The sequence below is a fragment of the Carcharodon carcharias genome, chromosome 5 (assembly GCF_017639515.1).
Source record: "Carcharodon carcharias isolate sCarCar2 chromosome 5, sCarCar2.pri, whole genome shotgun sequence".
Taxonomy (NCBI): domain Eukaryota; kingdom Metazoa; phylum Chordata; class Chondrichthyes; order Lamniformes; family Lamnidae; genus Carcharodon; species Carcharodon carcharias.
The window spans coordinates 18,147,271-18,174,453 of record NC_054471.1 but is presented as its reverse complement, the minus strand read 5'-3'; the positions used below and the strand labels follow the sequence as shown (position 1 = coordinate 18,174,453).

At 44.8% G+C, this 27,183-nt stretch overlaps 1 protein-coding gene across 1 annotated transcript in view; it reads right to left on the bottom strand.

Annotated features, from left to right (window-relative positions):
• The window catches only part of LOC121278118 (dynein heavy chain 8, axonemal-like), a 2,067,071-nt gene that overhangs the window by 1,285,870 nt on the left and 754,018 nt on the right, over positions 1-27,183 (bottom strand). Inside the window, 1 exon segment of the mRNA XM_041188205.1 lies at positions 2,638-2,719. Within this exon segment, the coding sequence (XP_041044139.1) occupies positions 2,638-2,719 (82 nt within the window).

Here is a 27,183-nt window from a genome sequence, read left to right as displayed (position 1 = left end):
CTGGAAACCATGCTCCAAACACGGCGACACATCACGGAGGGAGAGTGTTACCTGGAAACTTGCCACCAGGAGGCGGTCACATCCCTCAGGATAGGGCCTTCTGATTTGGTCAGTGGTCAGGGACAGGAGGGTGTGACAGCAAGTGAAGCAGCTAAAAGAACTCAGATGACAGGTGTGCAAAAGCCTCAGTCACTGCAATTATCTAACATGATTGAGGTTATTTCAAGCTGCTGTCTCCAGGAACTGAAGCTAAGAGAATTCACTGTGAATATCGCTGTCCAGGGTATTGTCTGCTTTGCCTGGTCTGTCGAAATCAATGTTGTTTTACTGTTGCCTTAATAGAGGTGTAACTGGGAGCTGGATTAATTAAGGGATTTAGGAGTTATTATAGTAGTAATTCGTAGACCTATGTATGTGCTTAAAATCTTTTCTTTTATTAAAAAAATGTTTAATTTAGTTCTGTAAAAAAAATCTTAAGACTTGGTGGTCTTATTATTACTGAATTCAAGGCAAGCATCTCAAAATAAAAATACATATTGCAAAACAGTTGTGGCAGCTGTTTAAATTTTTCCTCTGGAATTTAAGCAGCTCAGCATTTACTATCTGCTGGGCCATAATACATAGGGCAAATAAAATTAAAGAAATGAATGTGTGGCTCAAAGACTGTGGGAGAAGTGGGTTCTGGTTCATGGGATACTGGCAACAACACTGGGGAAAGTGGGGGCTATACCATTGGGATGGTGTTTACCTGAACTGTGTTGGGGCTGGTGTTCTACCGAACTGCATAACAAGGGAAGTAGAAAGGTTTTAAACTAAATACTGGGGGCAAGGGATCAAATTTATGAAGATGTATTAAATCAAAGAGCAGAAACAAGGCAAGAGAGAGGTAGTAATGTGGGAAATGATAAACAAAATTTGATAGGAAGGGAGAGAGGGTACAAACCTAAGACTAAATCAGCAATCAAGGCTAGATGTTGCAAAAATAATAAAAGAAGAAAACTAAAGCATCTGCATCTGAATGCATGTAGCATTCGAAACAAAACAGATGAGCTGATAGCACAAAAAGAAATAAATAAATAAGTACAAGCTGATAGCCATTACAGAGACCTGGCTGAAGGATGGCATAGACTGGGACCTGAATATTGAAAGGTACATGACATTTAGGAAGGATAAGAAGCCAGGAAAAGGTAGATGGATAGCTCTGTTAATCAACTCTTTAGAAAGGGATGGCCCAAGTTCAGGAAACTAGGGGCAGAATTTTACGCCTGCGCATCTTGCAGTTCCGCTGAAGTCAATGGAGTTTTGAATGGCTTGCTACACTTTACAGCCCCACGCCCACCACGACAGGGCCTTAAAATTCCACTCCAGGATGTAGAAGTGATTTGGGTAGAGATGAGTAATAACAAAGGCCAAAAGTCACTTGTGGGAATGGGGTACAAGCCCCTTAATAGTGACCACCCAGTAAGATAGAGCATGAAGGAAGAGACAATAGGAGCTTGTCAGAAAGATATGACAATAATCATGGGGGATCTTAATCTACATTGACTGGAAATATGCATTGGGCAAAGTGTGTCCAGATGAGAAGTTACAGGAATGTTTTTGAGATCTGGAGCCAATCAGTAAGCACTTTATACCAGACCTGTTATTGTGCAACAAGATAGGATTAATTGATGACCTCATAGTGAAGGCACCCTGAGGTAGCAATGTTCATAATATGATTGAATTTTACATTCAGTTTGAGGGAGAGAAGAGTGGGTCCAAGGCTTGTATTTTAAACTTAAATAAGGGTAATTATGAGGGCATGAAAGCAGAGCTAGCTAAAGTGAACTGGCAAATTAGATTAAGGAATAGGTCAATAGAGGTGCAGTGGCAGACATTTAAGGGGATTATTCAGAATGCACTGAATATATAGTGTCCTAGGCCCAACCATCTTCAGCTGCTTCATCAATGGCCTTACTTCCATCATAAGTTCAGAAGTGAGGATGTTCATTGGTGATGTTCAGCATCATTCATAGGTGAGTAACTCACCTCCTGACTCCCCAGAGCCTGCCCACCATCTAGCTACAAGGCACAAGTCAGGACTGTGATGCAATACTCTCCACTTGTACAGTGCAGTACAGCTCTAACAACGCTCAAGAAGCTTGACACCATTCAGGACAAAGCAGCCAGCTTGATTGGCATCCTAGCTGCATACATTCACTCCTTCCACCACCAATGCACAGTGGCAGCAGTATGTACTATCTACAAGATACACTGCAGGAACTCATCAAGCCTCTTGAGACAGCAGCTTCCAAACTCATGACCATTACCATCTAGAAGGACAAGGGCAGCAGGCAGATGGGAACACCACCACCTATAAGTTCCCCTCCAAGCCACTCACCATCCTGACTTGGAAACATATTGCCGTTCCTTCACTGTCGCTGGGTCCAAATCAAGGAACTCCCTCCCTAACAGCACTGTGGGTGTACCTACACCACATGAACTGCAGCAGTTCAAGGAGGCAGCTCACTGCCACCTTCTCAAGGGCAATTAGGAATGGGTAATAAATGCTGGCCTAGCCTACATCCCCTGAATAAATAAGAAAAAGAGCATCCGCTGAAATCTTCTGCTTTTAAACACACTGCAACATTAACATACCACATTTGGAATTGCCAAGCGCACTTCAGCCTTCAAAAAGGGAGCAAGCTCTTCAACATTGCTTGAGTAGCCATATGTTCCTCTTCTGTTTGATGTGCTGAATCAAATCAAATGTGTACATAGAAAATAAACATGAAAGGAAATAAGACAATATAACATGATATCCTTCATAGTTTGTTAGTTCCTTATTTTCCTAAGGCTCCCCAGCCAATGTGAAGCTTTCATGCCCATTAGAGTGAATGGAGCTATCCTGCGATGCAGGTCTCCCACTCACTAACAAGCAGCAGCTTTGGAGGTAACCACATTAAAAATGATAGATTTGCAGTCAGGAAGAAATGTGTCACAGAACTATATTTTGATTAAGTATACTTATTGCAGGAACAGTTTGGAGGAAAGCTTTGAACAGAAAGGCCTTGTGTAGGCTTTCCTTCCCCTTTAAGTGTTTTAGATTTCATTCATTGCTTTTATGAAGTCACAAACCCTACCCATAATCTATTACTCGGTTTATCTTTCAAGTAGAACAGCTTAAACTGATTTTTTTTAACGTGTACAATCTACATTAATAACATAAGCATGAATAAACAATCTAAGCATTAATAAATGGAAAAGCATGATCTAACATAAAAGCTTTAATTGATGTTAAATAAATTAAGCCCATTTTTTCCATCTAGAATAAATTATAGAGACTTACAGCACAGAAGGGAGCCATCTGTGTTCTTGCTGACTCTTTGAAAGACCAAATATGGTTAGACTCACATTCTCGCTTTCAACCTGTAGCCCTGTAAGTTTCTCATTCTCACCTACTTATCCAATACACCCTTTTAAAATTATTTACAGAATCGGCTCCATCCACCTTTTCAGGAAGAGCATTCTAAATCCTGGAAACTGAGTGAAAACATTTTTTTCTCATCTATCCTCTAGTTCTTTTGCCAATGATTTTAAATCAATGGCATCTGTAAACTGACTCACTCACCAGAGTTTTCAGTATGAGATGAGAAGAATTTTTTTCTTTCAGAGGGCTGTGAATCTTTGGAACTCTGTGCCCCATAAAGTGGTGGAGGTAGGGTCAATTAATATTTTTAAGGCAGAATTAGATAGATTCTTGACAAACAAGGGAGTAATATTATGGCTGATTTGGCTGCCATCACCAATGCACTTTGCTGTATGCCCCCACCATAATTTTGACTTCCTGATGTGCCTAACATGCTTTAAATAAATTCAATGACCCAGCCTCCACTGCTTTCTGGGGAACAGAATTCCACATAGTAGTAAACCTTTGAGAAAGAAAATCCTCTTAATCTCCGTGCTTTCAAGAAATGGCTAAAGGCACTGGATACTCCAAAGGCTATGGGACCTGACAATATTCTGGCAATGGTTCTGAAGACTTGTTCTCCAGAACTTACTGTACCCCTAGTCAAGTTGTTCCAGTACAGCTACTGCTTGTGCGCAAAAGAGTGCACTCGTCTCCCTGAGGCTAAGTGCTGCCTCAGGGAGATTGGCTCCAAATGTAAAGATGCTAAAAATAGAAAAATAAAATTTGCCTGACATGTCCCCTCATGTGACACTGTCACATGAGTTGGGACGTGTCCATCACTTTTAGTTAAACTTTTATTAAATTTTTAAAAACATACATGAAACCTCATCCCGTCCATGGATGAGGTTTCATGCTTTCTCTGATGCTCGCCAGGGCTCCCGGTCTGCCCACCAACCTTAAGGTTGGATGGGCAGGCCCATTAATGATGTTAATGAGTTTGTCAATGGCCTCAATGGGCCATTGACAGGTCAGCGGGCACACAGCTGATTCAGCTGAGCCCCCGCCGACCTGAAAATTGAATGACACAGGGTGGGGTCGGGAGTTCCACCCAACATCACTCCGCGCCATATTACGCATCGGAGAGCAGGCCCTGCCTCCCAGGAAATCCTGCCCGTGCATGCCTCCAAATATGTGGTTGTTGAACTCATTGTTAAGCTCATTAAAAGGGTTCAGAGAAGCAATTTTAAATTTTCAATTAGAAAATTAAACTCTGTACTGTGGTCCACAATGACCTGATGCTTTGCAACCCCCATGACAGTTGTCTACCTGTAGATGTAAAGGTCAATGTCAGTCTGAATTTTCATGCATCCAAATTGTTCCAACAATCAGCTGTGCATCTGGGTGGCATCTTGCAGTCAGCAGCTCATCATGCTATCAGGCAGTTCAGAGATGCTCTATTCCAGAGGAAGGGGGATCTACATCTACTTTGAGACTGAATGGCCTGCCAAGGAAGTGAGGGGATTTGGGTCTGTTACCATCAATGGAATCCCTCATGTCCAGAGAGTTCTCGATTGTACCCACATTACCATCAAGGCACTGACAGACCAGCCAGCCAGATTCCTGAATAGAAAAGGCTTCCACTCACTGAATGTCCAACTGGTCTGTGACAACAGGAAGCACATCTTGTAAGCCTGTGCTTGGTTCTCTGGCAGCTAGAATGATTTCTTTATCCTTTGAGAGTTCCAGGCGCCACACCAGTTCAGACCAGCCTCTCCACTCCATAGGCGACTGCTGGAGGATAGGGGTTATCCTCCGAGAGGTAGGTCCTGATGTCTGTACAGTACCCATACACAGATGGAGAGAGCCGTTCCAACAAGGGCCATCTCCTAACACATAATGCATAGCTTGAAAGTGCATTTCAGGTTGCCTTGACTGGACATTGAAGGCCACTGAGGCCATCCCAGATGTAGGTTGGAATCCCCTCCAACATCCTCCTGGAACATAATTTCAAACCCACAGACATGTTTGACCTCATGATTGGAACTATAAATTACAAAAAGCCAAGCCGCATTCAGCAGTACAGGGCTGGGCAGCAAGGGGTTAATTCGGACATTTAGTTAAAAAAGTGACTCATCAAAAAGATAAAAGCAAAAAACTGTGGATGCTGGAAATCCAAAACAAAAATAAAAATATCTGGAAAAACTCAGCAGGTCTGACAGCGTCTGCGGAGAGGAACACAGTTAACGTTTCGCGTCCCAAAAACCCCCAAAAAAAGACTCATCAAAAAGGCTTGGGCATTAACTGACTGCTATCAGGGTACCAGGGAAATGCCTTTACCCGCAATTAACCAATGAAATCAAGAAGTCTGATTACCCAATACAATGGCACAAAGGACATATCATCAATACAATACACTCAAGGAATTATGCCTCTAAGGTCTGCACCACAGACAATAGTACAGGAATAGTGTCATTCAAACCCTCATTAACTTTGAAGCCAGGTGCTGTCACTGCTCCGCCTCAGGAGGATTGCACATACAGTGAGAACTGATAATATACATCTGGTTACATCTTCTATAGAAAACCCTGTAATGTTTCAACTAGCAGGAGCTGATGACATTTGTCTGGACTTTGCATGTGGTCAACTAAATGGGCATTGGAACAGCAGGAAATATGTTTTGACATGACTGAGATGAATTATTATGAAAGAAAAGCAGATCTGAGTATCTGGGCTGCAGCTAGGATGGGTCAAGGCTGGTCACCTTGACTCAGGCCTACATTCTACACTGGACCGACCAGCTGTGTTGGAGATTTAAGTGTTTTCAGCCATATCGTGGTAACTTTAGCCTGAAGGTTTTGGGCTGCAGTCAGAAGAAGGGTTGAGTTTGGTCACGTTGACTCAGGCCTCCAGTCATTACCAGACAGATCAGCCGTGTTGGGGATTGTAAGTTTCAACCAAATCATAGGACAGAATCTTTGGCTCGGTAAACTGGGGCAGGGCCTATTCGACGAGGCATAAAATGATGCATGGTGACATTGGGCGTGCGTACCGACGTCACCACGCGTCATTCAGATTTTTAGTTCGGCCGGTGTGTAGCCAAGTTAGCTGTGCCCTCGCCAAACCATCAAAGGCCTATTAAGGCCAGTTAATAACCAATTAAAACAATAAACTGAGCTGCCCATCCAACCTTAAGGTTGGCAGGTGAAGAACCCAGGCGGCCTTCACATTTTTCATGGAATCTCATCCATGGGCGGGATGAGATTTCATGAATGATTTTAAAGTGTCAGAAAAATTTTAATTAAAATTAATAGACATATCCCCATTCATGTGATAGTTTCACATGAGGGTATATGTCCTAAATCTTTTTTCTCCTTTATTAAACTTTTTAAAACTTAAACTAATCTCAGTGCCTCAGGGAGATTTCTGTGCTCTTTTGCGCGCATGCGGGAAAGAGTGCAGGCCCCGACTCAGGCCCCTACCGCACAGGGAGAGCTGAGCGCTTCCGGGTGCGCATCATGCTGGGCGGGCCTTAATTGGCCAGCCCACATAACATGACGGCACCCATCCGATCGCAGTCAGCGATCGGCTGCGCACCCACCCACGCCCGCCTCCACATAACTCCCCCAACGGGGAGAAAATTCTCCCCATTGTGATATTGGTCTGAAGGTTTTGTAAAGGTTTGGGGCAGAAATATGAGGCAGAATTTTCTGCTGTCGGGTGGGCAGGCCCAATCCAATCTCTGTCGGGCAGGGAGCCAATCCCCACTGGAGAAGCAAGTCCCACTGCCATTTTAAGTGGGCGGGCCAATTAAGGCCCACCCAGCATGACATCCGGCGGGAAGCGCTATGCGCTACCTGTGTGGGCGGGGGGAGGGTGATTCCCCAAAAGCGAGAGTGTTTATGCACACGAAAGAACGCACACCTCCCTGAGGCTAAGTCCTGCCTCAGGGAGATCGCTGACAGCTTTATAGACTTTAAAAATAGAGAGATAAAAAAATCTTTAACATGTCACATGAGATGGGACATGTTAATAAATTTCACTGAAACTTTAATAAACTTTTTTAAACCCTACTTGAAACCTCATCCCACCAGAGGATGAGGTTTCATGTTTTTTCAGAAGCCCACCCGGGCTCCTGGCCTGCCCACCAACCTTAAGACTGGATGGGCAGGTCCTTTAATTGTTTTAATTACCCTGTTAATGGCATCAATTGGCCATTGACAGGTCGGCGGGCGGACAGTTGATCTCGCTGTGCCCCCGCCTTCCTGAAGATTTAAATAGGGCGGGATGATGTCGGGGGTTCCCCTCGATGTCATCCCGCGTCATTTTTGCATCGGCGAGCGGGCCCCGGACCTTGCTCGCCAACGGAAAAATTCAGCCCATGATGTTTCTTGCTGGTACCTTGTAATTTGTTTCAGCCATATCTTGGCAGTATTGGTCTGAGGTTTTTTTTGAAAAGTTTCAGAAGGCGTGATATTTTGTCTGTGTTTTTGTAATTTTAAACCAAGTCATGGGGACTTTGTTTGGAGTTAGCATTTTTATAAGTTTAAGCCCAAGTCATGGTGACTTTGTGAAAGGGCACTGGGAATGGGTTGTTTTAAATTTTGAGTTTTGCACTATGGGGGTTGTGGATTGTGAATTATCAGAAGCAACTTGTCTTCCTGTTCATTCTGTTCAAGCTATACACTTGTGAATCTGGTGTCACGAACTTGAGTGTGGGGAGGGTCTCGGAGGGCAAAGGGGAACCCCTACACAGGCCTCACAGCAATTGGCAGGTTGGCATAGCCACAAGGGCCACTTTTCAGCAGCTTTTCACTTGAGCCCCTCTCATCCTTCATGGCAAAGAACTGTGTAACTCACCTTCTATTAGAAAAACCATCTAGCAAGCACACACATCTGAAGAATCTCTTTGCCACCCAAAGGCAATGTGGTCTACATCACCATTTTTAAAAAAATCACTGATGGGATTGAGTATCACTGGCTAGGCCAGCATTTATTGCCCATCCCTAATTGCCCTTGAGAAGGTGGTGGTGAGCTGCCTTCTTGAACCACTGTGTAGGTACAACCACAGTGCTGTTAGAGATAGAGTTCCAGGATTTTGATCCAGCGTCAGTGAAGGAACAGCAATATACCCCCCAAGTCAGGATGATGAGTCGCTTGGATGGGAATGTCCAGGTGGTGGTGTACCCATGCATCTGTTACCCTTGTCTTTCTAGACGGTAGTGGTCATGGGTTTGAAAAATGCCGTTTAAGGAGCCTTGTTGAGTTTCTACAGTGCATTTTTAGAAGGTACATACTGCTGCCACTATGTGTTGATGGCGGAGAGAGTGAATGTTTGTGGATAGGGTGCCAATCAAGCTGGCTGCTTTGTTCTGAATGGTGTCAAATTTCTTGAGCATTGCTTGAGCAGCACTCATCCAGGGAAGTGGGGAGTATTCCATCACACTCCTGACTTGTACCTTGTAGATGGTGGACAGGCTTTGGGGAGACAGGAGGTGAGTTACTTGCCACTGAATTCCTCACACCAGACCTGCACTTGTAGCCACCATATTTATATGGTTTACCCAGTTCAGTTTCTAGCGACTGGTAACCTCCAGGATGTTGATATTAGGGGATCTAGTTATGAAATTTAATGTTGATAATACCATTGAATGTCAACGTGTGATGGTTAGATTCTCTTTTGTTGGAGATGATCATTGCCTGACACTTGTGTGGGATGAATATTACTTGCTACTTGTCAGCCCAAGTTGTGGAATTGCTTAACTCTGTCGAACACTTGCTGCTTATGGTGTTAAGTAGTCCTTTGATGTAGCTTCACTACGTTGACACCTCATTTTTAGGAATGCCTGGTGCTACTCCTGGCATGCCCTCCTGCACCTTCATTGAACCAAGGCTGACCACCTGGTTTGGTGGTAATGGTAGAGTGGGGGATATGCCGGGCCATGAGGTGACAGATTGTCATTGAGTAGAATTCTGCTTCTGCTGATGGCCCAAAGTGCCTCATGATTGCCCAGTCTTGAGTTGCCTGATCTGTTCAAAATCTATCCCATTTAGCATGGTGGTAGTGCCACACAACACTATGGAGGGTATCCTCAATGTGAAGATGGACTTCATCTCCATAAGCACTGTGTGGCAGTCACTCCTACTGATACTGTCATGGGCAGCTGCATCTGTGGCAAGCAGGTTGGTGAGGATAGGTCAAGTATGATTTTCCCTCTTGTTGGTTCCCTTACTATTTGCCGGAGATTGAATCTAGTAGCTATGTCCTTTAGGACTCAGCTGGCTCAGTCTGTAGTGGTTCTACTGAGCCATTCTTGGTGATGGACATTGAAGTCCCCCACACAGATTATATTCTGTGCCCTTGCCACCCTCAGTCTTCCCCCAAGTGGAGGAGTGCTGATTCATCGGGGAGCAGGAGGATTCCTTGCCCATGTTTGGCCTGACGAAATGAGATTCATGGGGTCAGGGATCGATGTTGAGGACTCCCAGCACAACTCCCTCTCGACTGTATACCACTGTGCTGTAACTTCTGTTGGGTCTGTCCTGCCGGTGGGACAGGACCCAGGGATGGCGATGGTGGTTTCTAGAACATTACCTGTAAGGTATGATTCCGTGAGTATGACTATGTCAGACTGTTGCTTGATTAGTCTGTGAGACAGTTCTGCCAATTTTAGCACAAGACCCCTGATGTTATTAGGGCAAGGTCACCAGGGCTGAGTTTGCCATTGTCATTTCTGGTGTCTAGGTCAATGCCACATGGTTCATCCGGTTTCATACATTATCCAATTTTCAGTAGCAGTTTGATACAACTGAGTGGCTTGCTAGGCTATTTCAGAGGGCATTTAAGAGTCAACCACATTGCTGTGGGCCTGGAGTCACATGTAGGCTAGACCAGTAAGAACAGCAGATTTACTTCCCTAAGGAGCATTGGTGAACTAGATGGGTTTTTACGACATTTGACGATGGCTTTGTGGCCACCATTAGATTTTTAATTCCAGATTTTGTTTTTTCTCCCACATCACAGTCTATGCACACAGCAAATCCAAGGCCCACACCAATGCCATCACCCTCAAACTCTATTGCCTTTCTGATGTCCAGCTTTAATAATACACCAGTCTGATTGAAAACATAAGCAATTTTTATTCCAAGAAAATTAAACAATCCAGTTGAGAAAATCCAAGTAACCTATAAAGTGCAACAAATTGCCTTCTGCCTTGCATCCCATCCACTTGTACCTGGAGAAGAGGAGTAGGTAGCCTGCCCCCTTGTCTCTCCATCTGACTCAGATACCCATGGCTTCTGGCATTATTTTGGAGGTGCTCCTGGGGGCTCTTCCATGGCTGCTGCGCCTGTTTCACTACAGAGACAGCCTCTGTCAAAGGGCCTGAGTCTGAGAACCAAGGAGGCAAAGGATGACTCTGGTGCCTCCTAAGGAATGGCTCCCTCACTTGTTCGACTTCCTCAGCCTTTTAATGGTGCTCTTGTATGCTAGGTGAGGCCACAGACTGGGGCAAACTGGCATGAACTCCATGCATCTTTGCACCATCATGATGTGCTGCCCATCCCGGCACTCCCCATTCTAATCTTGACTGAGGCCAAACTAAGGTTAGTGTGTCTGCACTGATGGGAGGTGCAGAGGAACGATGTGATGGTATTGGCTCTGTAAAGTCTATCCTCACTGGTGACAACCAGGCTGTGACACTTTGATCTCATTCCACTATGGCCCTGTCGGAAACACACAGATGTTTTGACAAGAACTGGAATGACTCAGCAGACACCTTAGTACAACCAACCCCATAGATGACAGCAGTTGAGGAACCACAGTGCTCATTGGTCATGAGATTTCTTCGTTCCTTCACCTGAAGATAGAGCTTTCAAATGACCCTGCCCCTCATGACCTTGCATCTTGCTATCATCCTAGGACTGACGTGATGAGACTCTCATGATTTATAACGCCTCCTATTCCATTGGGGTCAGAGTGTGGAGGTTTGGGTTAACGCACCTGTCCGAGACATTTCATGAGAACTGTATTTTTAATTTATTCATGGGAGGTGATCATTGCTGGCAAAGCCAGCCAATGTTGCCCATTCCTAATTGCCCTTGAGAAGGTGGTGGTGAGATGCGTGCTTGACTGCTGGAGTTCATGTAGCGTTGGTGAAATTTTAGAGGGAATTAACATAGAGAGACAGGGGTTACTAGCAGGTTTAGTGGCCTTAAAAGTGGATAAATCCACAGGCCCGGATGAGGCGTATCCCAGGCTGTTGAGGGAGACAAGGGAAAAGATATCGGGGCCCTGGCAGTAATTTTCAAATCTTCTCTGGCCACGGGTGAGGTGACAGAGGACTGCTAATATTGTCCCATTGTTAAAAAATGGATGAAGAGATAGACCAGGAAATTACAGGCCAGTCAGCCTCACCTCGGTGGTGGGGAAGTTACTAAAAATACCTCTGAGGGACAGAGTATATCTGCACTTGGAGAGACACGGGCTAATCAGGGATAGACAGCATGGATTTGTTAAGGGTAGGTCAGGTTTGACAAATTTGATCGATTTCTTTGAGGAGGTAACCAGGAGTATTGATGAGGGTAAAGCATTTGATGTGGTCTACATGGACTTTAGCAAGGCTTTCAGTAAGGTGCCTCATGGCAGACTGGACAAGAAAGTGAGAGCCCATGGGATCCAAGGCAAAGTGGCACATTGGATCCAAAATTGGTTGAGAGGCAAGAAGCAGAGGGTGATGGTCGAGGGATGTTTCTATGACTGGAAGTCTGTTTCCAGTGGGGTTCTGTAGGGCTTGGCTCTGGGGCCCTTGCTGTTTGTGAAATGATAACCAGAGTGTGACAGAAAGAGATAGAGTGTGCAAACATAAGAATACACCAGCAAATAGAACCAGAGTAGGGAAAAACAGTCAATGGACAAAATTAAACACTCTTTATTTGAATGCATTTGTGACAAGATGGATGGATTGATAGTACAAATAAAAATAAATGAGAATATGATAGGCATTACAGAATGATGTGGATGAATTTTACAGTGTGTTGTATTCCCCATACCTGACTAAAAAGTCCATCAACAGCCCTCCCACCAAAAGGTTGGTTGCCCCATCAGTTAATTGGCTCAGGGCATGACTTCCACACAGATCTCAAAAGGAAGTTTCACCTTCAAGAGCTGCCGATCTATCCAACTGGCTGGCAGCTCTGTAGTCCCAGCAGCGTCAGATTCAAGTTGTGGCCGCTGCTGGGACTACAGAGTCTCTGAAGAAGAAGGGTTTATGGAGGCTGGATTGAAGGTTAATCTGGGGTAACAACTGCAGACCCCAGTAAGGGAGATGAGGGGGTGATGGAGGCTGGGTTTGAAGCGGGGGTAAGAGCTTCATGGGAGTGACTCCAATCGGCACTCGAAACCCCAAAGGGGTTACCTGGCCCATGCCTGACACTAGCTTGACCAGTAAAAGCTACTGGGCTACTTGCCTGGTGTGGGCCTCCACCTGCATGAGTAAAATAGCTTAATTGACCACTCAATGGTGTCGATAGGCCCCGGAGTGGGCTGGCCATATAACACTTCCACCGCCACCTATCCTACCACCACCCTCCCCCCACCCCCGGCAATAAAAGAAGAGACAGATGGGGGACAGGCGGGAAGGTAGCATGAGGGCCATGTGTTGCATTTTATGAGACCCCACCTTCAAACACAATAGCGGGGGACAGTAAAATCCAGCCCATGGTTGTAAAGTAACTATGGTTGGTAACTGAATATTCAGCATTATTTGACATTGCGATGGTCAAAGAGAAAGAAAAAGGAGGTGGTGTTACTCTGTTAATAAAGGATGAGACCAGAACAATAGTGAGAGATGATCTTGATTCAGAGGCTCAAAATGTAGAACCATTTTGGGAGGAAATTTTGGGAGGTGGCACAGTGGTATTGTCATTGGACTGCACTAGTATTCCAGAGACCCAGCGTAATACTCTGGTGACCTGGGTTCAAATCCCACCATGGCAGATGATGAAATTTGAATTCTATAAAAATCTGGAATTAAAAGCCTGACAATGACCACAAAACCATTGCCAATTGTCATAAAAACCCATCTGGTTCACTAATGAACTTTGGGGAAGGAAATCTGCTGTCTTTACCTGGTCTGGCCTACATGTGACTCCAGACTCCAGACACACAGCAATGTGATTGACTTTTATAATGCCCTCTGAACGAAGACAATTAGGGATGGGCAATAAATGCTGGCCTAGCCAGTGACGCCCACATCTCATGGAACAATAAAAAAAAAGAAGCACCAAAGATGCCGCTGATGGTAGTGGTTTATAAGCCCCTTGACAGTAGCTACACTGTAGGACAGAGCATAAATCAAGAAATAATGTGGGGCTTGAAAGAAACCTACTGCAATAATCATAGGCAATTGTAATTTTCATATACACTGGATGAATCAAATGGCAAAAGTAGCTGGAGGATAGGTTCATAGAGTGTATTTAGGACCGTCTCTTAGAATAGCACATTCTGGAACCAATCAGGGAAAAGGCTATTTTGGACGTATTAATGTGCAATGAGACAGGATTTAGATAATGGCCTCATAGTAAATTATCCTGTAGGTAAGAGTGATCATAAAACGATGGAATTTCATGTTCAGTTTGAGTGTGAGAAATTTGGGTCTGAAATTAGTGTCCTAAACTTAAGTAAAGGCAATTACAAGGGTATGAAGATACAGTTGGCTAAAGTGCAATGGGAAAATAGGTTATAAAGTGAGACAGTAGAGAGACAGTGACAAGGCATTTAAGAAGATATTTCATAACTCTCAATAAGGATATATTAATTGACACCGTTCCAGATAAAGCAGTCCGCTTGATTGGCACCACATCCCACCACCGATGCACAGTAGCAGCAGTGTGTGCTATCTACAAGACACACTGTAGAAATTCACCAAGGCTTTTTCGACAGCACCTTCCAAACCCACGACAACTACCATTAAAAGGAAAAAGGCAGCAGATATATGGGAACACCTGGAAATTTCTCTCCAAACCAGTCTCCATCCTGACTTAGAAATATACCACTGTTCCTTCACTGTCGCTGGGTCAAAATCCTGGAACTCCCTTCCTAATAGCACTATGGGTGTACCTACAGCACATGGACTGCAGTGGTTCAAGAAGGCAGCTCACCAGCGCTTTCTCAAGGGCAAATAGGGATGGAGCAATAAATGCTGGCCCAGCCAGTGAAGCCCACATCCTATGAATGAATTAAAAAAATTGAGAAACATAGATGCTACTGAGAAGAATGTACCAACCAAGCATAACTGAGGAAGTCATGGGTAGCAGCAAATGGAAAAAAAAATGTAGAATGCTGCAAAAATCAATGGCAACCCAGAAGATTGGGCAAAGTTTTAGAAACCAGCAAAGGGTGACTAAAATAATAAAGAGGGAGAAATTATAGTGGGAGAGAAAAATAGCAAGAAATGTAAAAGCAGACAGTAAAAGTTTTCATGAGTATAGAAAAAGGAAGAGTAGCTAAACTGTTGGTCCCTTAGAGAGTGAGACTGGGGAATTAATAATGAGAAACAAGGAAATGGAAAAGACTTTGAGGAAGTCTTTGGCATCTGTCTTCACAATAGAAGATGCAGAAAGTATTCCAAGAACAGCAGGTGCCTTGGTTACAATGTTTCAAAATTCCCTAGATTCTGGAAAGGTACCAATGGATTAGAAAATCACAAATATTCAAAAAAGGAGGAAGGCAGAAAGCAGGAAACTTAAGGCTAGTCAGTCTAGCATCTGTCATTGGGGAAATGCCAGAATCCATTATTAAGGAGGTAGTAGCAGGACATTTAGAAAATCAGAATGTAATCAGGCTTAGTCAATGTGGTTTTGTGAAAGAGTTTTTCAAATTTATTAGAGTTCTTTGAGGCTGTAACAAGCAGGGTGGATAAAGGGCAACCAGCATATATAGTGTATATGGATTTCCAAAAGACATTCAATAAGGTCCCACATAAAAGGTTATTTTGCAAGATCAGAGATCATGGTGTTGGAGGTGATATATTAACAAGGATAGAGGATTGACTAAAGAAAACAGATCTAGGATAAATGGGGCATTTTCAGGTTGGCAAACTGGAACTCGTGGCATGCTGGCTGCAGGTTTCAGTGTTGAACCTCAATTATGTTGATGACTTGGATGAAGGGATATATTGCATTATAGCCAATTTGCTGGTGATAAATAATAGAGCAGAAACCAAGTTGTGAGGAAGATACAAAGAGTCTTCAAAGGTATATAGATAGCTTAATTGAGTGGCCAAAATATTGGCAAATGGAATATAATGTGACAAAATGTGAGGTTGTCCACTTTGGCAGGAGGAATAGAAAAACATGTTATTTAAATGGATCGAGACTGCAGCATGCTGCAGTACTGAGGGGTCTGAGTGTCCTTTCACATGAATCACAATAAGTTAGCATGTAGGTACAGCAAGTAATTAGAAAGGTTAATGGAATGTTGGCCTTTATTGCAAGATTGATGGAGTATTATGGTAGGGAAGTCTTGCTGCAGCTGTACAGGACATTGGGGAGACAGCACCTGGAGTACTGTGTATAGTTTTGGTTTCCACACTTAAGCAAGTTGCATTGGAAGCAGCAAAGAGAAAGCTTCACTTGGCTGATTTCTGTGGTGCAGTGGCTGTCTTATGAGGAAAGGATGAGCAGATTCTGCCTATAGTTATTGTAGTTTAGAACAATGAGAAGTGATCTTATTGAAACATATAAGATTGTGAGGAGGCTTGTCAGGTTAGATGCTGGGAAGATGTTTCCTATTATTGGGGAATCTAGAGCTAGCAGGCACTGTTTAAAAATAAGGGGACCCCTGCTTAAGATGGAGATAAAGAGGAATTTATTTTCTCAGAGAGTTGTTAGTCTTTGGAGATCTCTTCCACAGAGATCAGTGGAGGCTAGGTCATGGAATATATTCATGGCTGAGTTAGGCAGATTTTTGACTGACAAAGGGATTAACAGGATTATAGGGGACAGGCAAGAATCTCCATCATTTCCTTGCAAATTTGTTCCTCTATATCTTTCTCACTAGTTGGTGGCCTATAGAATGCACCCAGCAATGTAATGGTACCTCTGCTTTTTTTTTAGATTTAACCAGATAGATTCTGCTCTTGATCCATCTGGGATGTCCTCTTTCTCCAGCACCTTAATGTTCTCCCTAATCAAGACCGCTATTCCACCTCCCTTGTTTCCTTCCTTATCATTTCTGAACAGCTGTGGATGCTTCCAACGCTGTGCATACGCAGTTGTACACATTGCCACCATCTTTATAGAGGGCATTGTGCATTAAGGTGCATGCGCAGTGATCACCGGCCCTTGAATTGAAACTATTGCAGCACCGGCAGCAGAATCTCTCAGGGATCCCACAGTTTTCCCAATCCCAATTTTTTTCTTAACTTTTTTTGCCTTTTCTTCCACATTATTTTGGGAACTATCTTGCCACAGCAGCATATCTCAGTGATGTGGAAGGGATGGTGCGTAAGTACTCTTTGTTCAAGCCATTGGGCATAATCAAAAGGCTTGCCCATTGTAAGGTTCTGTCTGGATTCTGTGGTCTCTAACTTTTCACAATCTTTGTTTCTTTGAACATGGGTGTCATCCTAGCCAGCCATTTACATGGTATTTAACACAAAAGCAGTCCTTTTCTTCAGCTTGGCATAGTAGCGCCTGTTGTTGAATCTCTTGGCCCACTTCCTTTGATCTGACTGGTTCTGAGGGTCTGGGGGCAGAATTTTCCCATCCTGCCCACGCAGGTTCCATGGTGAGCGTGAGTGGAAAATTTGGAGAGACGCCAAAAATTGGATTCCTGCTGATGGGAAAACAGTTTGCAATTTTCCCTTCAGCTCTTTCATGTGGGGTTGATGATGGGTTGCGTATCCCGCTGAGCAGTGTTAGGAATGCTATTCGTATTTGTCATGAAGAGATTAATGCCTATAATATTATTGGAAAATATTTTTTTAAAAGAGTTAAGTGGTGTCAGTGTCTATGTTCAGGATTTTCCCCTCGGCGATTTGGGGGCGGGGCCCGCTCACCGAGGGGAAAATGACGCAGGATGACAGAGGGAGGAACCCCCTATGTCATCCCGGTCCATTTAAGTCTTCAGGAAGGCAGGCGGACAGTGAAATCAGCTGTCCGCCCGCTGACCTGTCAATGGCCAATTAAGGCCATTGACAGGCTAATTAACCTTGTTAAAGACCCTTCCCGTCCGAGCTTAAGGCTGGCGGGCAGGCCAGGAGCCCCAGCAGGCTCCAGATTATTCATGAAATTTCATTCACTGGCGGGATGAAGTTTCATGTCCGTTTTTTAAAAAATTAATAAACTTGTCTTTCTTATTAACATGTCTCATGTGACATTGTCACATGAGGGGGACATGTTAATAATTTTAATACTTCTCTATTTTTTGACTTTTCTTACCTGTGAGTAAACTCCCTGAGACAGCGCTTTGCCTCAGGGAGCACTGTGCTCTTTTAGGTCTCTCTGCTCCTGCACCCCCTTTAAAATTTGTCCATCAATTTATATTTTCTCTCGTCATACTTTCAATCAAAATTTAGCATTTTGCTCTTATCTGCATGTCTGCCCATTCCACCAACCTGTCTATGTCATCTTGAAGTCTATTACTGTCCTCCTCATAGTTCACAATACTTCCATATTTTGCTTCATCTATAAAATTTGAATTGTGCTGCGCATGCATGTCTCTGTGACCTCCGTGATGCAATGATTAGGTTTTTGGAGGTGGCATTGTTCAGCACCTCCTTATTGAAAAGCTAATGTGGAGGTGGGAGAAGTTCTCCCTAAAGACTCTTGTTGCATAGGGCAATCTATTGAGAGCCTTCTCCACCTCACTCTGCATACTGCCTCCCTTCAGTGCTGCCTGGTGCTCCATTTCCAAGTAATGTTGCAACCAAAGAGGGACTGTGACTATAGCCCACATTAATGATTTGCTCACAGACCAAACAACTCCTCTGACCTCTTGTCAGTGTTAAGAGAATATGCAAATTGTGTACATGTGCCATCATGGATCTAAAGCAGCATGTGAGAAGCAGTCTGTGTTGCTGTTGCTGTTAGAATTGATAGTGATTGTTGTTGTGCTTCTTGAATCCCTGGGGTAGATACGTTTATTGAACTCTCCTGTGATGTGTAGTTCTAGTCCTCAAATAAATAGAACTTACTTATAGTGATGTGTATATATATTAGTTCTTACATAAAGAAGCCAGAAACGTAACATGGTGGCAGTGAAGTGAATTTGGAGATCACAGAGGAGCCATAGACAAGAATTGATGCAGCAAGGGCAAGGGCAGAGTCCCTTTACAGAGAGTACTTTTCATAACAGTGAGTTCCAGAACTGTGGAAATGCCAATTGGCGGTGAGTGGGAGCAATGAGTAGGTCCAGGGTCGTGCTGTGCAGTTGCTTGTGAGTCAGGTAGAAAAGTGGGGCAATTGAGGCATCTTTGGCTTCCATTCCTGCACAAAAGGACAAAAAGTGTGTGAAAAGGGAAAGCAGAGATACTAGAATCAGTGTGGTGAACACCTGAAATACAGCTAAAATAAGAGGGAATTTTTTTAAAAAAACAGGTGTATTGCTGAATCTTTCCACAGAGTACAGAGGTTACAAGTCTGGAATATCTGCAAAAGACAGCAAAAATCCAGAAGATGACCACAAATTGCTTAGCTTGAGCTGGAAGGTTGCAGAATTTAGGTTTTTTTAAGCAAAGGAAAGAATTACGCTTTTTAGATTTATCCATCGCAGAACTGTATAAATAAGCAGTAAAAATAAAGGTAGCTATTGGAAAAGAGGGGCTGCATACAGTCAACACTTGGGGCCTGCCTGAGGAAGATCAGGAAGACCCTGTTAAGTTATGTAAAGGTGAATGTCAGAATACACCGATTGGAGCTGATGGCTTACAAACAACAGCCAGAACAATCAATGAATCAGTTCATCAGCAGCTGTCCGGGCTGGGACTGTGATTTTTCAGAAGCTGAGATGTCTGAATGGATAATGGAGCTAGTCATAGGTTCGATGTTGATTGAAGCCTTCCAAAAAGAGCTTTTGGAGAAAAAGAAAGGTCACAATGTTAACACACTGATGAAAGACAGCAGAAAATATGAATCCATTGAGACTGGATGACAGCACCTGCAAGCTTTGGGTGCAGCTACCAATATTGGGACAGTAGACGCAGAAACCAAGCAAGTCATTTGGGAAGTACAGCCTCTTGCACCCACCAGGAAGCTGTACTGCATTCCAACACCTTTGCAAGGTATGCAGTGTAAGAGGGCATTGGGCTTGCTGTGCAGGAAATCTGGCTCCTGAGGTGCGACCAGAAGTTACATTAAGATATGACCAACAACAGGGAGCGTGCTTGAGACCAACAAACACACACATATTCATAGTTAGTTGCAAAACAAATCAGGGTGAAGATTCAGGGTGGATAAATCTTCGACTAGAAAGCCAACAAGCTTTCCACCTTGCGGATGTGGCACGATATGTGGACAACAGACAGTTAGAAGCTTTTGCTAATATCGGCATCATATGCCTGAAGAAAAGTGACAAATACACAATCACCACCAAAGTCAACATACAAGCACACGTAAGCACTTTACCAGTCAGAATCCTGAAGGACATGTATCTGGACCATTGGAAGTCGATGATACAACCTATGACAGTCAAACTGAGCTTGTACAACAGGTCATCTATTCATTGCACCAGTACATTGACATCAAAGTGCAGCTACAGCAAGTTTGCATGGAAACCACTAGTATTCTACCTGGTGGACACAAGCAGAACAACAGTAGCAGGGTTATCAGCATGTAACTCAATGTTGTAACCATACACAAGATCATCAATGTATCAATTGCAGAAGAAGGGACCAAAAGTAATCACATTGAATCAGTCTGTGACCTTCAACAGATATACCCAGACAGATTTGGCATGATAGGAAATTTCAGGAGTAACACTGTACTACAACTCAGAGAAGATGCTATCCAGTTGATCAACCATCTAGAAAATGCAGGAGAAGTTTAAGAGCGAGTTGGATGACATGGAGTGTAATAGCATTATCTATTGTTCGCATCACCATGCTGACATTTTAAATTCAGTTATAGGATAAGGGCGTCGCTGGCAAGGCCAGTGGTTATTGCCCATCCCTAATTGCCCTTGAGAAAGCGATGGTGAGCTGCTTTCTTGAACCACTGCATTCCATGTGGTGTAGCTACATCCATAGGGCTGTTAGAGAGGGAGTTCCAGGATTTTGACCCAGCGACAGTGAAGGAACAGCGATATGTTTCCAAGTCAGAATGTTCAGTGGCTTGGAGGGGAACTTCCAGGTGGTGGTGTTCCCATGACCTTCTGGATAGTAATGGATGTGGATTGGGAAGGTTCTGCCCAAGAAACCTTGGTGAGTTCCTGCAGTGTATCTTGTAGATGGTACAAACTGTTGCCACTGTGCGTTGGTGATGGAGCGAGTGAATATTTGTGGATGGGGTGCCAATCAATCAGGCTGCTTTGTCCTGGATGATGTCAAGCTTCTGAACTGTAACCCCAAGGATGTTGCTAGTGGGGGATTCACTGAGGGACTGGTGCAGTTCTATGGTGGGCATACTGGAGAAAGATGGCACAATCTGGGTATGCTTGGATCCAAGATGTTTATACCTCACTGTAAAGAGATGTCCACACAAGGTTCCAACATTAGAGGAATTAAGTTCCAAATTCACAGAAACAAAGTTTTCCTCCAAGTTGGATGCCAAACACAGGCATTGGTCGGTTCATTTGGCTAAAGGATCTCAAGAGATCACTACTTTCAGGACACCATTCAGATGATACTGCTTCCAGAGATTACGTTTTGACTTATCCATTAGTCAGGATCAGTTCCAGCAGCATATGTGCAGAATTACAGAAAATGTTCTTGGATGAGTATGCATTGTTCTGAACGGCAAAGCTAAAGAAGGGCATGACCAAAGTTTATTCTTATTAATGACAGCAGCTCGCCTGAAAGACTCGTCGTCAACAGCAGGAGATGCCCGGTTAATGTGGGCCAGATGAATTTTTTTCAACTCTATTTATTTGAGTTCCGGGATCGTCCTGATCCAACTAAACATGAAGACGTTCAACATATGCCTACTCCCCAGGACAGAGAGGACTTGTAGAGATGCCTCAGATTATTCAAATGGACATATGAACATGCAAATATATGAATTTAGAATAGGAGTAGGCCACTCGAGCATGCTTTGCCATTCAATAAGATCATAGCTGATTTGATTGTAATCTCCTGCCTACCCTCAACTTCAACTTTTTATCGCCATACATACCCAACTCCGCTTATAAAGCATTTTCACTTTGAGAGCTGTTAAGGAAGGATGTTCCATACATATGGCAGGAGAACCATCCACACATATTCAAGTCACTTAAACAGGCATGACCAGAAGAGACATGTGTTCCACTATGAGCCAAGAAAGGAGATGGTCTAGAGGTCGACACATCTCAAAAAGGGTGAGGTGCATGTATTATGCAAGATGAAAAGCTAATTACAATTGGCTTCAAAAACCTATTGCAAGTTGGAATTCGAACATAGAGCATGAGACTCTCACTCTGGTATTTGGTATCAAAAGATTCCACAAATACCTATTTGGTTACAATTCCTTGTGGAAATTGACCACAAACCATTATAAATGTTTTGATGCAAGACATTGACAAGTGCACCGCCCAGGCTACAACTATTGTTGATAAAACTACAGGCATGAGACTTTGATGTCTGTTACAAACCTGGTAGTAAAATTATTACATCAGACACACTGATCAGGGTAACTAAGTCTGAAAAACACTGCAAATGTTTTACTAGACCTACAAGTAGACAGAATAGACATCAAAGTAGGTGTAAAAACAAAAAAACTGCGGATGCTGGAAATCCAAAACAAAAACAGAATTACCTGCAAAAACTCGGCAGGTCTGGCAGCATCGGCGGAGAAGAAAAGAGTTGACGTTTCGAGTCCTCATGACCCTTCGACAGAACTTGAGTTCGAGTCCAAGAAAGAGTTGAAATATAAGCTGGTTTAAGGTGTGTGTGTTGGGGGTGGAGAGATAGAGAGAGAGAGAGGTGGGGGGGGGTGTGTGGTGGTAGGGACAAACAAGCAGTGATAGAAGCAGATCATCAAAAGATGTCAACGACAATAGTACAATAGAACACATAGGTGTTAAAGTTAAAGTTGGTGATATTATCTAAACGAATGTGCTAATTAAGAATGGATGGTACGGCACTCAAGGTATAGCTCTAGTGGGGTTTTTTTAAAATAATGGAAATAGGTGGGAAAAGGAAAATCTTTATAATTTATTGGAAAAAAAAAGGAAGGGGGAAACAGAAAGGGGGTGGGGATGGGGGAGGGAGCTCACGACCTAAAGTTGTTGAATTCAATATTCAGTCCGGATGGCTGTAAAGTGCCTAGTCGGAAGATGAGGTGTTGTCCCTCCAGTTTGCGTTGGGCTTCACTGGAACAATGCAGCAAGCCAAGGACAGACATGTGGGCAAGAGAGCAGGGTGGAGTGTTAAAATGGCAAGCGACAGGGAGGTTTGGGTCATTCTTGCGGACAGACCCCAGGTGTTCTGCAAAGCGGTCGCCCAGTTTACGCTTGGTCTCTCTAATGTAGAGGAGACCACATTGGGAGCAACGAATGCAGTAGACTAAGTTGGGGGAAATGCAAGTGAAATGCTGCTTCACTTGAAAGGAGTGTTTGGGTCCTTGGACGGTGAGGAGAGAGGAAGTGAAGGGGCAGGTGTTGCATCTTTTGCGTGGGCATGGGGTGGTGCCATAGGAGGGGGTTGAGGAGTAGGGGGTGATGGAGGAGTGGACCAGGGTGTCCCGGAGGGAGCGATCCCTACGGAATGCCGATAAGGGGATGAAGGGAAGATGTGTTTGGTGGTGGCATCATGCTGGAGTTGGCGGAAATGGCGGAGGATGATCCTTTGAATGCGGAGGCTGGTGGGGTGATAAGTGAGGACAAGGGGGACCCTATCATGTTTCTGGGAGGGAGGAGAAGGCGTGAGGGCGGATGCGCGGGAGATGGGCCGGACATGGTTGAGGGCCCTGTCAACGACCGTGGGTGGAAAACCTCGGTTAAGGAAGAAGGAGGACATGTCAGAGGAACTGTTTTTGAATGTAGCATCATCGGAACAGATGCGACGGAGGCGAAGGAACTGAGAGAGTGGGATGGATTCCTTACAGGAAGCGGGGTGTGAGGAGCTGTAGTCGAGACAGCTGTGGGAGTTGGTGGGTTTGTAATGGATATTGGTGGACAGTCTATCACCAGAGATTGAGACAGAGAGGTCAAGGAAGGGCAGGGAAGTGTCAGAGATGGACCACGTGAAAATGATGGAGGGGTGGAGATTGGAAGCAAAATTAATAAATTTTTCCAAGTCCCGACGAGAGCATGAAGCAGCACCGAAGTAATCATCGATGTACCGGAGAAAGAGTTGTGGAAGGGGGCCGGAGTAGGACTGCAACAAGGAATGTTCCACATACCCCATAAAGAGACAGGCATAGCTGGGGCCCATGCGGGTACCCATAGCCACACCTTTTATTTGGAGGAAGTGAGAGGAGTTGAAGGAGAAATTGTTCAGCGTGAGAACAAGTTCAGCCAGACGGAGGAGAGTAGTGGTGGATGGGGATTGCTCAGGCCTCTGTTCGAGGAAGAAGCTAAGGGCCCTCAGACCATCCTGGTGGGGGATGGAGGTGTAGAGGGATTGGACGTCCATGTTGAAGAGGAAGCGGTTGGGGCCAGGGAACTGGAAATTGTTGATGTGACGTAAGGTGTCAGAGGAATCATGGATGTAGGTGAAAAGGGACTGGACAAGGGGAGAGAGAAGGGAGTCAAGATAACGAGAAATGAGTTCCGTGGGGCAGGAGCAAGCTGAGACGATCGGTCTACCAGGACAGTTCTGTTTGTGGATTTTGGGTAGGAGGTAGAAGCGGGCTGTCCGAGGTTGGGCGACTATCAGGTTGGAAGCTGTGGGAGGAAGATCCCCAGAGGAGATGAGGTCAGTGACAGTCCTGGAAACAATGGCTTGATGTTCAGTGGTGGGGTCATGGTCCAGGGAGAGGTAGGAGGAAGTGTCTGCGAGTTGATGCTCAGCCTCCGCGAGGTAGAGGTCAGTGCGCCGGACAACAACAGCACCACCCTTGTCAGCGGGTTTGATGACAATGTCAGGGTTGGACCTGAGAGAATGGAGTGCAGTAAGTTCAGCGAGCGACAGGTTAGAATGGGTGAGAGGAGCAGAGAAATTGAGACGACTAATGTCGCGCCGACAGTTCTCAATGAAAAGATCAAGTGAAGGTAAGAATTCAGAGGGAGGGGTCCAGGTGGAGGGAGAATATTGGAGGTGGGTGAAAGGATCCGTTGAACTGGGAGAGGACTCCTGCCCAAAGAAGTGAGCCCGGAGACGAAGACGGCGGAAGAAGAGTTCAGTATCATGCCGAGCCCGAAATTCATTGATATAGATACCTGTAATCCTGGGTGGGTTCGAAACATGAGGGGTGGAATTTCAGTTGAAATCCACGTGGGGTAAGTCGGAGACGGAGACAGTCACTGAGAAAGGAGATATGGCTGTGAAAGTGGGTTTTAGTAAACACCTTGTCCGTGATTCCTCTGACACCTTACGTCACATCAACAATTTCCAGTTCCCTGGCCCCAACCGCTTCCTCTTCATCATGGACGTCCAATCCTTCTACACCTCCATCCCCCACCAGGATGGTCTGAGGGCCCTTAGCTTCTTCCTCGAACAGAGGCCTGAACAATCCCCATCCACCACTACTCTCCTCCGTCTGGCTGAACTTGTTCTCACGCTGAACAATTTCTCCTTCAACTCCTCTCACTTCCTCCAAATAAAAGGTGTGGCTATGGGTACCCGCATGGGCCCCAGCTATGCCTGTCTCTTTATGGGGTATGTGGAACATTCCTTGTTGCAGTCCTACTCCGGCCCCCTTCCACAACTCTTTCTCCGGTACATCGATGATTACTTCAGTGCTGCTTCATGCTCTCGTCGGGACTTGGAAAAATTTATTAATTTTGCTTCCAATCTCCACCCCTCCATCATTTTCACGTGGTCCATCTCTGACACTTCCCTTCCCTTCCTTGACCTCTCTGTCTCAATCTCTGGTGATAGACTATCCACCAATATCCATTACAAACCCACCAACTCCCACAGCTATCTCGACTACAGCTCCTCACACCCCGCTTCCTGTAAGGAATCCATCCCACTCTCTCAGTTCCTTCGCCTCCGTCGCATCTGTTCCGATGATGCTACGTTCAAAAACAGTTCCTCTGACATGTCCTCCTTCTTCCTTAACCGAGGTTTTCCACCCACGGTCGTTGACAGGGCCCTCAACCGTGTCCGGCCCATCTCCCGCGCATCCGCCCTCACGCCTTCTCCTCCCTCCCAGAAACATGATAGGGTCCCCCTTGTCCTCACTTATCACCCCACCAGCCTCCGCATTCAAAGGATCATCCTCCGCCATTTCCGCCAACTCCAGCATGATGCCACCACCAAACACATCTTCCCTTCATCCCCTTATCGGCATTCCATAGGGATCGCTCCCTCCGGGACACCCTGGTCCACTCCTCCATCACCCCCTACTCCTCAACCCCCTCCTATGGCACCACCCCATGCCCACGCAAAAGATGCAACACCTGCCCCTTCACTTCCTCTCTCCTCACCGTCCAAGGACCCAAACACTCCTTTCAAGTGAAGCAGCATTTCACTTGCATTTCCCCCAACTTAGTCTACTGCATTCGTTGCTCCCAATGTGGTCTCCTCTACATTGGAGAGACCAAACGTAAACTGGGCGACCGCTTTGCAGAACACCTGGGGTCTGTCCGCAAGAATGACCCAAACCTCCCTGCCGCTTGCCATTTTAACACTCCACCCTGCTCTCTTGCCCACATGTCTGTCCTTGGCTTGCTGCATTGTTCCAGTGAAGCCCAACGCAAACTGGAGGAACAACACCTCATCTTCCGACTAGGCACTTTACAGGCATCTGGGCTGAATATTGAATTCAACAACTTTAGGTCGTGAGCTCCCTCCCCCATCCCCACCCCCTTTCTGTTTCCCCCTTCCTTTTTTTTTCCAATAAATTATAAAGATTTTCCTTTTCCCACCTATTTCCATTATTTAAAAAAAAAACCCCATTAGAGCTATACCTTGAGTGCCCTACCATCCATTCTTAATTAGCACATTCGTTTAGATAATATCACCAACTTTAACTTTAACACCTATGTGTTCTATTGTACTATTGTCGTTGACATCTTTTGATGATCTGCTTCTATCACTGCTTGTTTGTCCCTACAACCACACCCCCCCCCCACCTCTCTCTCTCTCTATCTCTCCGACCCCACACACACACCTTAAACCAGCTTATATTTCAACTCTTTCTTGGACTCGAACTCAAGTTCTGTCGAAGGGTCATGAGGACTCGAAACGTCAACTCTTTTCTTCTCCGCCGATGCTGCCAGACCTGTTGAGTTTTCCAGGTAATTCTGTTTTTGTATCAAAGTAGGTGTACTCAATGTCAATCTGATGAGTTTTAGTCAACACAAGTGCAACCAACTTCAGGAGGAAACAACAAATGATCCATGACTGAAGGCATTATTGAAAGTTATTGTAGAAGAATGGCCTGATACAATACAAGAAATGCTAGACATACTTGAAATGTTTTTGGCCATAAGACGTAGCAGCAGAAGTAGGCCATTAGGCCCATCGAGTCTGCTCCACCATAGCTGATCTGAT